Source organism: Capra hircus, chromosome 22 (assembly GCF_001704415.2).
Source record: "Capra hircus breed San Clemente chromosome 22, ASM170441v1, whole genome shotgun sequence".
NCBI lineage: Eukaryota > Metazoa > Chordata > Mammalia > Artiodactyla > Bovidae > Capra > Capra hircus.
This window is the reverse complement of record NC_030829.1, coordinates 51,270,052-51,283,963: the sequence shown is the minus strand read 5'-3', so window position 1 is coordinate 51,283,963 and position 13,912 is coordinate 51,270,052. Positions and strand designations below refer to the sequence as shown.

General features: G+C 58.6%; 1 protein-coding gene across 1 annotated transcript; it reads right to left on the bottom strand.

Moving 5' to 3' along the window:
• NCKIPSD (NCK interacting protein with SH3 domain) lies at window positions 894-13,466 on the bottom strand. Its single transcript, XM_018067184.1, has 13 exons — window positions 13,180-13,466; window positions 10,546-10,655; window positions 10,129-10,333; window positions 9,858-9,948; window positions 9,162-9,670; window positions 7,639-7,809; window positions 7,422-7,508; window positions 7,185-7,323; window positions 7,017-7,097; window positions 6,717-6,845; window positions 6,518-6,610; window positions 6,222-6,394; window positions 894-1,812 (listed from the first exon to the last, which is right to left on the bottom strand). The coding sequence occupies exons 1-13, from the start codon at window positions 13,348-13,350 to the stop codon at window positions 1,609-1,611; spliced, it is 2,163 nt and encodes a 720-aa protein (XP_017922673.1). The 5' UTR covers window positions 13,351-13,466; the 3' UTR covers window positions 894-1,608.

Genomic DNA, 13,912 nt, shown 5'->3' with positions numbered 1-13,912 from the left:
TCATTGTCTTCCCGTGCTTTGCACCCACAGACCTGTTTTCCTGGGACCCCACCCCAAGGGTTCTTCTTTGCTGCGTTTCGCTCTGCTGGGAGAGGAACAGCTCCCAGCCGTCAGCATCCCATTAAGAAAGGGAAAGTCATGGCCAGAAGTCACGGTGTCTGATTGTCGAAGTGTGGAATCCTATGAGAATCATCTTGAGTAACAAAATGAAAGGGACTGTTGAAAACCACTGCTGTCTGGTGTCTGCCTATGGGTTCTGACTCTCCTCCCCGACTTACAGCAACAAGCCCTTGTTAACTCAGCAGCCCACAAGGAAAGATTTTGCCCAACACTGGCCTCTGATTCCCCTCAGACAGCAGTGTGCATCTAACCCCATATTCGTTGAGATACTCTTTTGGTCCTACTGTAATTACCAAATCCCTGCTAAGCCTGCAAGGTGAGGGGATCTTGCTGGATCCAGTGGAAGACAAATGAGGAATGGAAACAGCTGGGCAGGGCAAGGAGTTCAGGGAGGCTGGGGCTGGGGGGTGGGGGGAGAGGCTTCATTTGAGAATAGCTGTGAAGGATCATAGGGGTTTTAATGGGGGTGAGAGACACGGCATTCAAGGCAGAGAGAGATGTAAGTGCAGTCTGCAGGGGCAGCCACCTGCAGATGGTCCACTGGGCTCCCGGTGGCTGTGGCTGTGGCCCAGAAGTGGGAACCCAGGGAAGACGTGGGACTCAAGGGACCTCGATGGAGGGGCCTGTCAGGGACCACCTGACAGATGGTCCTCAGGTCCTGACAGACCACCTGGGGGCTGCAGAGGGCAGGGCAAGCTACTGATGAGGTTCTGAGGTTCCCCCACCCCTGCCCACCTCTCCCACCACCCCTCAGGATCATACAGGGAGGCCTGTTTCCAGATGCCTTGTGATTTATTTCCAAAGGTGAGCTGCAGCACATAGGAAAATACACATGGCTTCTCAGTCTACATTTTTCCAGAGAAAATAGGTTCTGTCATTGGCTTTAGTGCCATCACCCCCACCCCACCCGTTCTGTGAGGCTCCAGGAGGGATGGCCTGTCTCTAAGATTCTGCTCTCAAAGCAGCAGCTTGGCCAAGACCTCTGGGGGTCAGAGTGAGGGGCAGCGACCGCCCCCATGGGGCAGGGGTTGGGGGTGGGCAGAGCACACGAGCGGCACTCACTGTGAAGCTAAGGCAAAGAACAGAGCTGGCGGAGGATGCCCCCTCTCACCCCAGGGACACGGTGTGCCGAAGCCCGGGACACAGACCAGGCGGGCGTGGGGGCTGAGGGCTCGGGCCCAGCCTGGAGCAGCAGCAGGACTGTGAGTGTGTAAGGGCGGGGGTAGGGGCATGCTGAAGAGGCAGCCTACCAGGAGATGGAGGGGCTTCAGTTCACACGCTCCCCGTGCCCCAGCAGAGCTCCTGGCCTGTGGTCCCCAATTCTGTGCTTGGCCCCTGGCATTAGCTCTATGTCAGGTGGGGGTCCCCGCTCAGGTCCCTTCTACCATCACCTCCCCTCATACTATCTGTGCAAAACATTCTTAGGGCCAAGCCTCTGAGTCCCCTGCACCCTGCCCAGGGCTGCAGGGAAGGGAGGAGAGGAAGGTGCTAGCTGGGGGCCTCGCCCAGCACCGGGAACTCCTTGCACATCTCCTGGACAATCATGCGGTCCATCTGGCACTGGGGCGAGGCTTCCTCCTCCGTCAGGATGCGTCGCAGTGTGGCCTGCAGGTCGGCAAGCCGGTGGCGGTGCTGCAGGTAGGGCGTGGAGCGGACCACGGCATGCATCAGGGAGAGGTACTCCATGCGCAGCTGTGGGGAGAGCAGGCAAGCTCAGGGGTCCCAGGGAGGTACTGGGTGCCACTGCCACCAGACAGGGACAGACAGGCCACTACCGCCTTCTGGTGGCCACAAGGATATGACCGCCTGACACCACTGGGTTGCACCCCAGCACCCAGCATGTAACCTGGCACCAAGCTGGCCTTTGACAGTCCTTGCGTGAGTAAATAAGTGAGTCCTCGCAGTCCACACGCAGTCCCAGAACGTGGCTGGCCCAGGAAGTCCTGGCTCAGAGAGGTGGCAGGAGGAAGCAGTGAGCCCCTACCTGTGTCTAATGATGGGCCCTCGTGGGGCCGCTATCTGTCTGTTGGAGGCCCTTCTGCTTCTTTCCTCTCACCCTGGGAGATCTCATTCACGCCCACAGCATCAAACAGTGACCCACACTTAGACTTCTTTCCTAGACTCTCCAGGGAGCTGCAGATGAGAATTTTCAGCTGCCCACTGGTCATGCCCTACTTATCTCAGAGAGAACTCAAACTCCTATGTCTACCATCAAACTCAGAATCGTCCCCATCTGCCCAAAGCTGAAGGATTTTCCTGTGTTATCTTAATAAAGAGCACTGCTGTCCGTTCAAATGCTCGAGTCAAAACTACAGGTGTCCTCTAGGAGTCCTTTCTCCCCACATCCTGAACCCAACCCATCCCTGAGACCTGGTGTCTTACCTTCTACCTGCCCTGAATCCATCTCCAACCTCCCTCCCAACCCACCTTCCCAGCACCTCTGGCTTTAATGGCTCTAACAGCCCCTCCAGTGTGACACCCCAGCTGCTCCTTATCCTCACTAGACCCTGATCTGCTGACCTGGCCCCAGTACTTCTTCTCCATCTGCCCCCTACCATCATCTCTCACGTCTCCGCCTCTGCTTAGAGGAGTCAATACCCAAACCTTTCTTAGGCAATATCACCCTGCTAACTCCCAAACTTGGTCAGGCCGAAAAGCACCTGCCCATCAAATTTTAGTATGAACAGCTAAGCAGCAGACCATTATGGAGCTGTGCACAAGCCTGAACACCATTCCCCGCCACAAACCACACTGCCCAGGGCCACGGCCACTGCTACTTTTCTCCACCAGGCCCACTGCTCCTTAAAGGGCCACTGCCCACCTTCTCTGCGTTTGCCAAATCTAAAGTCCCTGACCAGCTGGCCTTGTGCTTCATGGAGAAAACAAGCACAATTTCAGAAACTCCTGGTCTTCCCTTGGCACCCTCTTCTCAACGACTGTCCCGCTACTGAATGGACTGCCCGGCTCCTGCCAGGCGCCATCCCTCTATGGGGGCCTGAACTCTCACCAGCCGCCTGACCTACTTTTGACTCCCACAGTGGCTGACCCTCCCAACACCTCAGCCTCTTCTCCACAGTTGGCCTGCTGGATGAGTCCCTCTGGCTTAGACATCCACCAGCATCTCCCACCTTGAAAAGACTTTCTCTTGGAGTTGGTGGTCTAGTGGTTGGGAATCTGCTTGCCAATGCTGAAGACACGGGTTTGATCCTTGGTCCAGGAAGATCCCACATTCCTCAGAGCAACTAAGCCCGTGCACCACAACCACGGAGCCTGTGCTCTAGAGCTCGCGAACTGCAACTACTGAGCCCCCATGCCCAGAGTCCATGCTCTGCAACGAGAGAAGCCACTGCAATGAGAAGCCTGCACACCGCAGCTAGAGAAAGCCTGTGCAGCAACCAAAACCTAGCATAGCCCAAATAAAATATATAAACTTACAAAAAAAAGACTTTCCCTTGATCCCATGTCTCCCTCCAGTGATCCCCCAACTTTTCTGCTCCCCTTTACATAAACAGAACAGAAGCAAAAGAGATTAAGAAGAGGTGGCAAGAATACACAGAACTATACAAAAAAAGAACTTAATGACCTGGATAGCCATGATGGTGTGGTCACTCACCTAGAGCCAGACATCCTAGAGTGTGAAGTCAAGAGAGACTTAGGAAGCATTACTATGAACAAAGCTGGTGGAGGTGATGGAATTCCAACTGAGCTATTTAAAATCCTAAAAGGTCAAAATAAAATAAAATAAAATTCTAAAAGGTGATGCAAGGTGCTACACTCAATGTGTCAGCAAATTTGGAAGACTAAGCAGTGGCTACAGGACTGGAAAAGGTCAGTTTTCATTCCAATCCCAAAGAATGCTCAAACTACCACACAATTGCACTCATTTCACATGCCAGCAAGGTAATGCTCAAAATCCTTCAAGCTAGGCTTCAGCAGTACATGAACTGAGATCTTCCAGATGTACAAACTGGGTTTAGAAAAGGGAGGAATGAGAGATCAAATTGCCAACATCCGAGGGATCATAGAAAAGCAAGGGAATTCCAGAAAAACAACTACTTCTGCTTCACTGACTATGTTAAAGTCTTAGACTGTGTGGATCACACAAACTGTGGAAAATTCTTAAAGAGATGGGAATACCAGACCACCTGACCTGTCTCTTGAGAAACCTATGAGTGAGTCAAGAAGCAATAGCTAGAACCAGACATGGAACAACAGACTAATTTCAAATTGGGAAAGGAATACAACAAGGCTGTATATTGTCACCCTGTTTATTTAACTTCTATGCAGGGTACATCATACAAAATGCCAGGCTGGATGAATCACAAGCTGGAATCAAGACTGCCAGGAGAAATATCAACAACCTCAGAAATGCAGGTGATATCACTCTAATAGCAGAAAGTGAAGAGCAACTAAAGAGACTCTTGATGAGGGTGAAAGAGGAGAGTCAAAAACCTGAGTTAAAACTCAACAGTAAAAAAACCAGGATCATGGCCTCTGGTCTCATCACTTCATGGCAAATACAAGGGGAAAAAGTGGAAATAGTGATAGTTTTATTTTCTTGAGCTCCAAAATCACTGAGGAAGTCATGAAATTAAAAGACTCTTGCTTTTTGGAAGCAAAGCTGTGACAAACCTAGACGGTGTGTTAAAAAGCAGAGAAATCACTTTGCCAACAAAGGTCCAAAGAGTCAAAGCTCTGGTTTTTCCATAAAGAAAAACCATAAAGGAGGCTGAGTGCTGAAGCATTGATGCTTTTGAACTGTGGTGCTGGAGAAGACTCTTTAGAGTCCCTTGGACAGCAATGAGATCAAACCAGTCAATCCTAAAGGAAATCAACCCTGAATATTCATTGGAAGGACTAATGATGAAGCAGAAGCTCCAATACTTTGGCCACCTGATGCAAAGAGCTGACTCACTGGAAAAGACCTTGATACTGGAAAAGATTGAAGGCAGGAGGAGAAGCGGGTGACAGGATGAGATGGCTGGATGGCATCACCGACTCAATGGACACGAGTCTGAGCAAGCTCTGAGAGATAGTGAAGGACAGGGATGCCTGATGTGCTACAGTCCATGGGGTCGCAAAAAGTTGGACAGGACTGAGTCACAAGTTCAAGTTCACATAAAAACACACGAGGGTTGTTGCCATTCAGTGCTCCCACCTTCCCTCTCTTTCCACTCCCCTCCAACGTCAAATCTTCCCTTTAACTTCCCACTTGGACTCTCTTCCCTCCACTCCACCGACACTGCTGGCCAGTCACACCTGACCTGCGTGTGGCAAATTCTATGTCTCCTTCTCAGGCCTCGTCTCACTCAGGCTCCTACCTGTGACAACGGCTCATCCCCTCCTCTCTCTTTGGGCTCCTGCTCTCCTGGTTTTTCCTCCTGAGTACCTCCTGTGTGCCCCGACTGAAGCCTAAGCTTCCCTCTGACCCATGCATCCCACACCCAAGGTGACCGCACTATCACAGGCTTCCCAGCACACGTATGCACAGCACACTCCCAAGTGTCTCTCTCCCGTCCCACTCACACCCCAGTGCCTCGCTGACGTCCTCTGTACCTGGATGTCCAGCAGATACCTTCTCAATCTCAACGCATCAAAACAACTCTATTCAAAAGGTCTTCCCCACCAAGAGGGATCAGCACTTCCTCCACCGGGCTGATCCAGACCAATTGAGCAGCGAGTCCTGCCAACCCACCTCCAACACACCCAGGCCTGACCTCCTCTCCCACTCCACGTGTCCCACCTGGAGGGCGGTGGCCGCTTCCGCACAGGCCTCCCGCTTCCGCTGTGATCCCACAGCCTCTGTTTCATTCAGGATGGTAATCAGATCACTTCCCCTACAAGGTGACCACCTCCTGCCGCAGCCCCCAAGGCTTCATGTAAACTCCACTTGCTCTTCTCACCTCCCGCCACTCCTCCTGTCTCCAGACAGCGCATCCCCTGACCACCACACGGCGGGCTCCCTTGGGTCTTGGCACACCTGTCTTGGCTGAGCGGCCTCCCCTACTTACAGGCTCCAGCAGTGCCCCGCACCCTAGTCTCAGGTGCCCCCTCCCCCGGGGTGTGGCAGCTCCCACCCCGCTGCGGCCACGTCCAGGCACCTTGTCTCCGGGCGACAGGTCCGCGATGTGTCGCACGGTGATGTCGATGAGCGCCATCATGTCCGTGTGGTAGAAGATGGCAGCTGTGGCGGGGCTGGCGAACACGTCCTGCAGGAACTTGAGGATGGAGTGTGGCGGCTGCGGCTCGTGCTTGAAGATGCGCACGGGGTCATCTAGAAGGTGGGGAAGAGGGCTCAGGGCAGTCCTCTGGGGAGGGCCAACAGGCGTCACGGGGGCGGGGTGGGGAGGAGTCACAGGACATCCAAGTGGCCCTGTGCAGATTCCTGGGCGCTCACCCCCTCTGTTCAGGAGCAACAGCAGCTTCTCGGAGAAGATCTTGACGTTGGCATGTTTGCTCAGGGCGGCCATGATGACATTCTGGTCCGGGGCTGAGGAAGGACACGGGTGTGCACGAGGGCACTGGCGCTGAGCCTGGAGGGTCCTCCTCCACCCTCGCAGCGCGAGGCAGCCACCCCAGGCAGGCCCCGCCCTCACCTGGCAGGTGCAGGTTGAGAGCCAGAAGTAGATTCACGCAGAGATCCGGCAGCTGCTCCGTGGTATCCAAGGGCAGCCCGTCCTCAACAATGCTCAGCAGAAACTGGGCAAAGGGTGTGCCCAGGTGCTCTAGGAGAGGGGCACACCGAGGTCTGCAGCCTAGACCCACCGCCCACCCCGCCCAGCCTCCTTGGGTTCCCGTGAGCCCTGGGGACGCTCTATGAGACCCTGGTCAGTGGGTCCCCAGCCCTCAGGCTGTGGGCTCCCTGCAGTCAGCTGGGCCACGACCTGCCTTCTTACCATAGTGTGCGTAGGGCACTGCCTCGCCCATGGAGAAGACCATGGCCAGGATGAGGGCAGAGTAACAGAGCTTCTGGTGGTCTGCAGGGGCGCAGAGCAGCTGGTCAGAGCCCCTGAAGGTGGCGGGACCCCCCCCAGGGGGCAGGGAGCTGGCCCTCGCTCGCTTACCCTGCGTGTCTGTCTGCATGTCCCGTGCCAGCTCCACGGGCAGCACGGATGACACAAGCGTGGAGATGATGGCCGCGTCCAGGCTGCACATGGCACCGAAGCACTTGAGGAGCAGCAGCCGCAGCGACACCCGGTGCTCCTGGCAGGGGACCCCGTGTGCGCTCAGTGGCCAGACGCCCCACTTCTGCCCGGGTCCCTCCGTGTCCCCCCCTCCTCCCCTCGCTCCCACACACACACCATTTGGTAGTAGGCCACCAAGGCCAAGACAGACTCGAACTCGTTCCGCTTGCACATTTTCTTGCAAACTTCAGGGTCTGCGTCCGTCTGCAGCGGGGAGGAGATGTGAGGGAGTCACTCAGTGTGTGTGGCCACCCATGAGCATGCTGAGGACCAGTAGGGGAGACTCCCGAGCACGGGGGAGGGGTGGGGACACCTGGGGGCCCACAGCCCACACCAGAATGTGCAGCAGCTCCTCCAGGTAGCAGCGGATGACGCCCTCGTCCTCATACAGGGCCCAGCTGCGCTGCTGGGCGTCGTCCTTCCGCCGGGCCAGGTCTGCAAAGATCACCTCCAGCCGCTGCTGGTCATGGCAGACCTGCCCTGAGGGCAGGGCGGTGCTCAGGTCCTGTGGGCAGAGGGTGAGGCGGGGCTCAGCACACCTGCCCAGCAACATCTCCAGGAGGCCCGCGAGGCCTGGGGCTCAACCCAGACCCTGAGATCCAGGTGTGCGCTCCTGGCCTGTGTCAGACCAGGGGCCTGGGGCCTCACCTACAAGGGCTGCCTGGAGCCAGCGTCCTCCCAGGACCAGTGAGTGGACCAGCCCCCGGTTCCCTTCCCTCGTCCCCGCTGCTCCCCATCAACTTCCCATGGCCCATCCAACATCGAGGCCCCCAGGGGCACCAGCCCTGTTCTGCACACCCTCTCCAAGGAATTCCACTGCCTCCAAGTCTTCCCCCCTGTCTCCCCCCTCCCCCCCACCTCTCCCAATAAACCAGCAGCGTATGGGATCTTATTTTCCTGACCAGGGATTGAACCCTTGACAGTGAGAGCATGGAGTCGTAACCACTGGACTGACTGCAAGGAATTCCCGCGCCCCCAAGTCTTAATAACCTCCTGAGACAGGATTCTGCACGAGACACGTCTGCGGGGAATTTTCCAACAACCTGCCTCCTGTCCCTGGATAAACGTCCTCTGTGAGGAAGGCCACGGACTTCTCACGGCCTGTATGTGACTTAAGATTCTACCCTCTGATTCTACACAAAGTGGGACAGGCCTGTCAATCCGCCACCCGCATTCCTCTTGGCCCTGATGGCCACTGCTCCCGCACAGGCAAGCCCGTGGCCTCACCGCTCCCCACACCCCAAACCAGAGCTGCAGCTCCCAAGGAAGGAGGCACTTCTAGCCCATCTGGCCCCCAATCCTGCTCCCTGATCAGTGGCCCCCCTTGGCAAAGGATGCCACCCATCCCACGATGCCCACCGCCCCCTCATCTGAGTCAGCACTCAGGCCTCCATCATAGCTCTCGAAACACCCAGTGCTCTCCACTGCCAAGGCCAGCGTGGCACTGCGCTCTTTCACACCCTCTGTCCATTCCTTCCTGCAGCCTGAGAGAACCCCTGGCCACCCACAGCTGTCTCCTCTGTCCCCTGCCCTAGTCTCACTTCCAACCACACCTCTTGCTCCCTCCCTCTCCCCCTTGCGGCGTTCCAGCCATGCTGGCCTCGTTCCAATCTCTCCTGTGAGCTGAGCACGAGGTGCTGCCTTATGGCCCTCATCCAGGCTGAGCCTCTGCCTGCAGTATTCTTCCTCCCTTTCTCCTTCACGGATTGTCCCCAAAAGTCCCCAACACCCAGCACAAGGAAGCCGAGAGCTCGAGCTCAACAAATACCTGTCAGGTAAAGGCTGGATACATGTGCGGGCGGGGAAGGGGCAGGGGTGGCGGGGCGGCCCCTGGCCCCGGCCCTGGCCCACCCTCACCTTGCCCTCCACCAGCGAGAGGAGGACCTGCTCCATGACAGGCGAGCTGGCCGGCACAGAGGCCTGGATGTGGCCCACCACGACGCCAATGGCCACGCGGCAGAGCTCGTGGCTCAGGCCAGTGTTCCTCCGCACGAGCTCCATCAGCTCTGCCCCGATGGTTCTGGGCACGGCAGGCTCAGCCACCGCCTTCTCCTCTGTGGCCCCCAGGTTCAGTGCCCTCAGGGCCTCCAGCTCATCAGGGACCGGGGCTGGGGCTGTCTCCACCACTGCCGCCACTGCCTCCTCCTCTGTAGGGGGCTCCGGGTTTGGCACCTTGCAGGGAGGGGGCTGAGCTTGGGACACAGCGGTAAGCATGCCTCGGCGGGGCACAGGTGGGGGCGTGGGTGAGCAGCTGGGGCCCGGCTCGGATGAGCTGGAGCCGGTGTACAGCGTGTCAAGGGAGGTGCTGCTGATGGAGCCGCCGCTGGACACAGAACTGCCCCCGGAGGGCGTGGTGTTGCGGCCGCCTGTGAGCAGAGAGGAGATGCTGTGCTGCGGCAGCCCCCTGGGGACCCCTATCCCCCCAAGCCCAGAGCCCCCAGCCGTCCAACCCCTGCCCTGTCTTCACTCCCAAGCCTGGAGCCCCCAGTGTTCTGACATAGGCACAGCAGCTGTTCTAAGGGTGCCCTCAGCTCCCCATCTCCGCCTTCTCACCACTCCCCGAGATGATCAGGGCGTCGCGGTCTCGGCGCTTCACGGGTGGGGGTGGTGTGGTGGGTGCTGCTCGGCGAGGCTGTGGTGGGATCTGGGAGGATACAAATGGGATCTGAGGGCACAGACTGCCATCTGGGGTGCAGCCTGAGCTCGGCAGGGGCAGGACCAAAGCTCCAGGTGGCATCGCTGACTGGGGTGGACATTGGGAGCCTCCGGACAAAGCCTTAAGCCCCCCGCCACCTCCCCTGCCCAGGCAGCTCTCACCATGTACCTGGTAGAGGCCTCCATCCGCCCCAAGATACTCAGAACTGGGCAGGCTGTGCTGCCGCTCAAACCCAGCTCGACACGTGCCATTGGGCTGCCTGGTGGCGGCGGCGTCCAGATGGTGGTCACTGGTGGACGGGGTCATAGCTGCAGGGCTGGGGGCGGAGGGGCCTCTGCGGGACAGGGTCTCTTTCCGGTGGTGGATCAGCTTCCTGAGGCAGGGGCAGGGAGGTTACAGGGGGAGTCACCTTACAACTCCCCAAGTCTGCCCGTGCCCCCTGAGGGACACTGCCCACCCTCGCCCAGGCCCCCCACCTCCCACCACCATCATGCCCCACCCACCTCTGCACTGCCAACCCTGCCCTCTAGAGTCTGGGAAGGACCTATCCCCCGGGCCCACTGGGAAGCCCCCCAACACACTCACTGGAGGACCCCGCGCTGCTCCAGGCTGTATTTGCCACCGTCCCGCACGGCTGCATTGTGCACGGCCTCAATGGCCCGGTCAATGGCTTGGAGGACATCCTGCTCCAGGCCCTGTGAGGGGGGCAGGAGTGGGCTCTTAGCCCTGGGGGCCAGGTGAGGGCACGGAGGCCAGAGTCAGCCCTGGAGGGAGCCTGGCGCAGGCAGAGGGCCACAGCTGCTCTCAAAGCCTGGAATACTAGAGACCAACACAGCAAGATGAACTAGATATCAATCGGGGCTCTCAAACTGCGTCACTTGGGAAGCTGGGCCACAGGGAGGGGCCCAGGCTGCTGCTTTATATATCAGGCCCCCGCTCGCGATTTTACCTATGGTGAGGCTCTCGGCTAAGTCATCTCTGAAAGTCTGGGCTCTGAAGCAAACACACAGCCCACGGACCCCTAGTTTGAGGCCAGGAGTGCACACTTACTCTATCGTCAGGCTTGGCTCAGATCCCAGGCTGAGATGCCAAGCAGGGAGCCTCTAGGGTCTGGAGCTCTGAACAAAACCCTCTGGATCTTTCCGACCCGTCACAAAACCAAGGCCACACTCCAGGACAGCCCCATCCTCAGAGAGCCTTCTGCAGGCCCTGGTAGCTGAGGACAGGCCAAAGGGACCTCCTCTTTGGACCCGTGTTGCCAGCCCTCATCCCCTCTAGCTGTGAGAAAGGAATTCTCCAGAGCTGTGCTGGGGAACAGCAGTTCTGGGTTTATGGCAGAAGACAGACATAAGCGTGGAACCTGGCCCCTGCCCCAGAGTTTGTGTCGCCATCCACCGCAGCTCAGGGGTCCCCTTGACCCAGCCTGGCTGGCATGGGGTGGGGGGAGTAGGGGGGCTGGCAACTGCGGGACCAGTCACTCGTACCCCTCCCTTGCCCTTGGCACCCATGGTCCATCAGGCACAGGGGCCTCAGAACTAAGATGAGATCACACCAGAGTGGGTTGGAGAGGCTTTTCGGACAGGGACAGACAGATGGACTCAGAGGTCAGCAGAGCCCCAAAGGTAACAGGGGGCGTGTCAGAGTGCAGGAGATAGCAGACAGAAAAGGGGACAGAGCAAGACCGGCAGACGATGCACAGAATGCAAGAAAGATGGTGAGAGAGAGAGGGAGGGGGAGAGAGAGAGAGGAAAAGAGAGAAGCAGAGGGAGACAGCGCAGAAAGAAATTGAGATTCGGAGACAGAGAAGGGGAGAGAGTTGGAGGATGTGGACACACACAAGGGGAGAGTCAGAATGACACAGAGACAGCCAGGGAGACCTAGACGGAGGGAGATACGCAGCAAGAAACCAAGAGACAGAGAAGGTGGTACCCTCTCTGCCCTCCCCAAACACCCAGCCCAATAGCCAAGGCAGGCGAGGGGCCTCACAGGCCCTGGGGGAAAGTGGGGGACTTTCCCTGGAGGCCTCCAACAAGCCCCCAGCCCCAGAGAGACTGGCTCTGACATGCTCACTTCCAGACCCAGCAGCCCTGGTGTCCGAGGCTTCCACTCCCACCCAGACACTCCTGGATGCCACGAGGCCAAGGGTCCAGGGCCTCGGGCCCATCCCCTCGGGTAAAAGCCACAGATGACATCTCCAAATTTATCCTGTTATTTCTGTCCTGAACTGGGCCGGCTTGGGATGCTTCCTTCAGCCAGAGACTAGGATGGGGCGGGGGTGTCTGGCACAGGGCAGGCCTGGAGGCTCTGGGCCCTCCTTCCCCCTGAGATCAGAATAGACCAGCTGGAGACAATGCAGCCCAACCCCCACACCAGGTCTATTCTGGGGGAAACAGGAACTGGGGCTGTACCTCCAGTGGAAGGAAACAGGGGAGCCATGGCCACACCAGGGGAAGCCGTGGGGAAGTCCCACTTCCTTGCTAAGGGAGCAGCTCCCACCCCAGGCTGGGGACAAGGAAGGCTCAGGCTCCCTCACTTTCCAAGAAAGGAAGTCTGAAAAGTCAGGGCCTGAGGCTTGTAGGGAGTGTCAGCAGGAGCTGGGAACCCAGGCTCAAAGTAGATTGACGAAAGTGTTTTGGGAAGAGCTTAGGGGCTGAATAAGTACAGGACAATAAAAGATATTGAGGTCTCAGGGCTTGGGGGGTCACTTAGGGGATGGGGGTGTCCACGGCTTCCTGGTCCAAGTGCAGGGGGTGGGATGGGAGGGTGAAGACGTAGAAGATGGCTGGGGAAACAGAAAGTGCCCAGGGTTGCCAGGGGTCTCAGGGGTGGAAGCTGTGGAAGAGGAGGCAAGAGTGTTGGGATCCTGGTGATCCAGGGGAGGGGCCAATTAAGTCAGGGGTTTCCGTGACCTGGGGAACTGCTCAGTATCTGGTGTACTGGAATCTTGGGGCTGACTCTTGAATTGTATTCGGCTGGGGATTCAGATGTGGGGTCTGGGGCCTCGGTCCCAGAGTTAGGCTTTAGGTAGGTCTGGAGTCCTCAAGAGTTGGCTGTCAAGGGCCTGGTCCTCTGTGGAGGGAGCGGGCTCTCAGGGTCCCAGTCCCCGCGGGGTCTCTCGGTCAGGTTCTCAAAGTCCTCATCTGCTGGAGGTCCCGACCGGCCGGTGATGGAGCTCAGTCTAGGGGCGGCGGAGGCCGGGCCGGGGAGGGGCACACTCACCTGCAGGCGGCGCAGGTAGGCGGGCGGCACGTAGCCGGTCTCACCGCTGCGCGCCCGCGCCGCCAACCACCAGTGCGCGCTGCTGCGCTCCAGCACCAGGAAGGTCTCGCCCGCGGCGAACGCCAGCGCGTTGGGCTCCGCCGAGCGGAACGCGTACAGCGCGCGGTACATGAGGCCGAGTCGCGCCGGGGCAGGGGAGACGGCGGGGGGCTGAAGAACCAGGACGCCAGGCCGGCAGCTCCTCGCCGTGCTCGCCCTGCCCCGTGACACACGGCGCGTGCGCGCGCGCGCCCGCCCGCCCGCCGCAGCCCCGCCCCGGCAGTGTCGGCTCCTGCGCGGGAGCGCGGCGCCCCCTGGCGGCCCCGAGGGGCGCGGCTCTCGAGAGTCCACCGCCCTTTCCGAGGACTCGGTCTTCTCCAAGCTCGACTCCCTGACCCGGCACCCCGCCTAGAGCCCCCAGCCCCAGCTGCTCCTGCCCGGCCCTCCACTCCTTTTACCGGCTCAAGCCCTAGTACTGCGGCCCACCCTACTTCACAAAGGAGAGCTCCGCCCGCAGCCCAAAGGCAGAGCCTGTGTCCTGTGCTGATAAGCCTCTTGCATCTATGCCACCCCAGGGAAGTGGATCCTGACCTACTAAATTAAGGACAGCAACCCCGGGTCTCTTGGGTCTCTTGTGTCTCGAGGCGTGCTGAGCTCACTTCTTTAAGCGCCAGCGGTGGGCAATGGGGAGCAA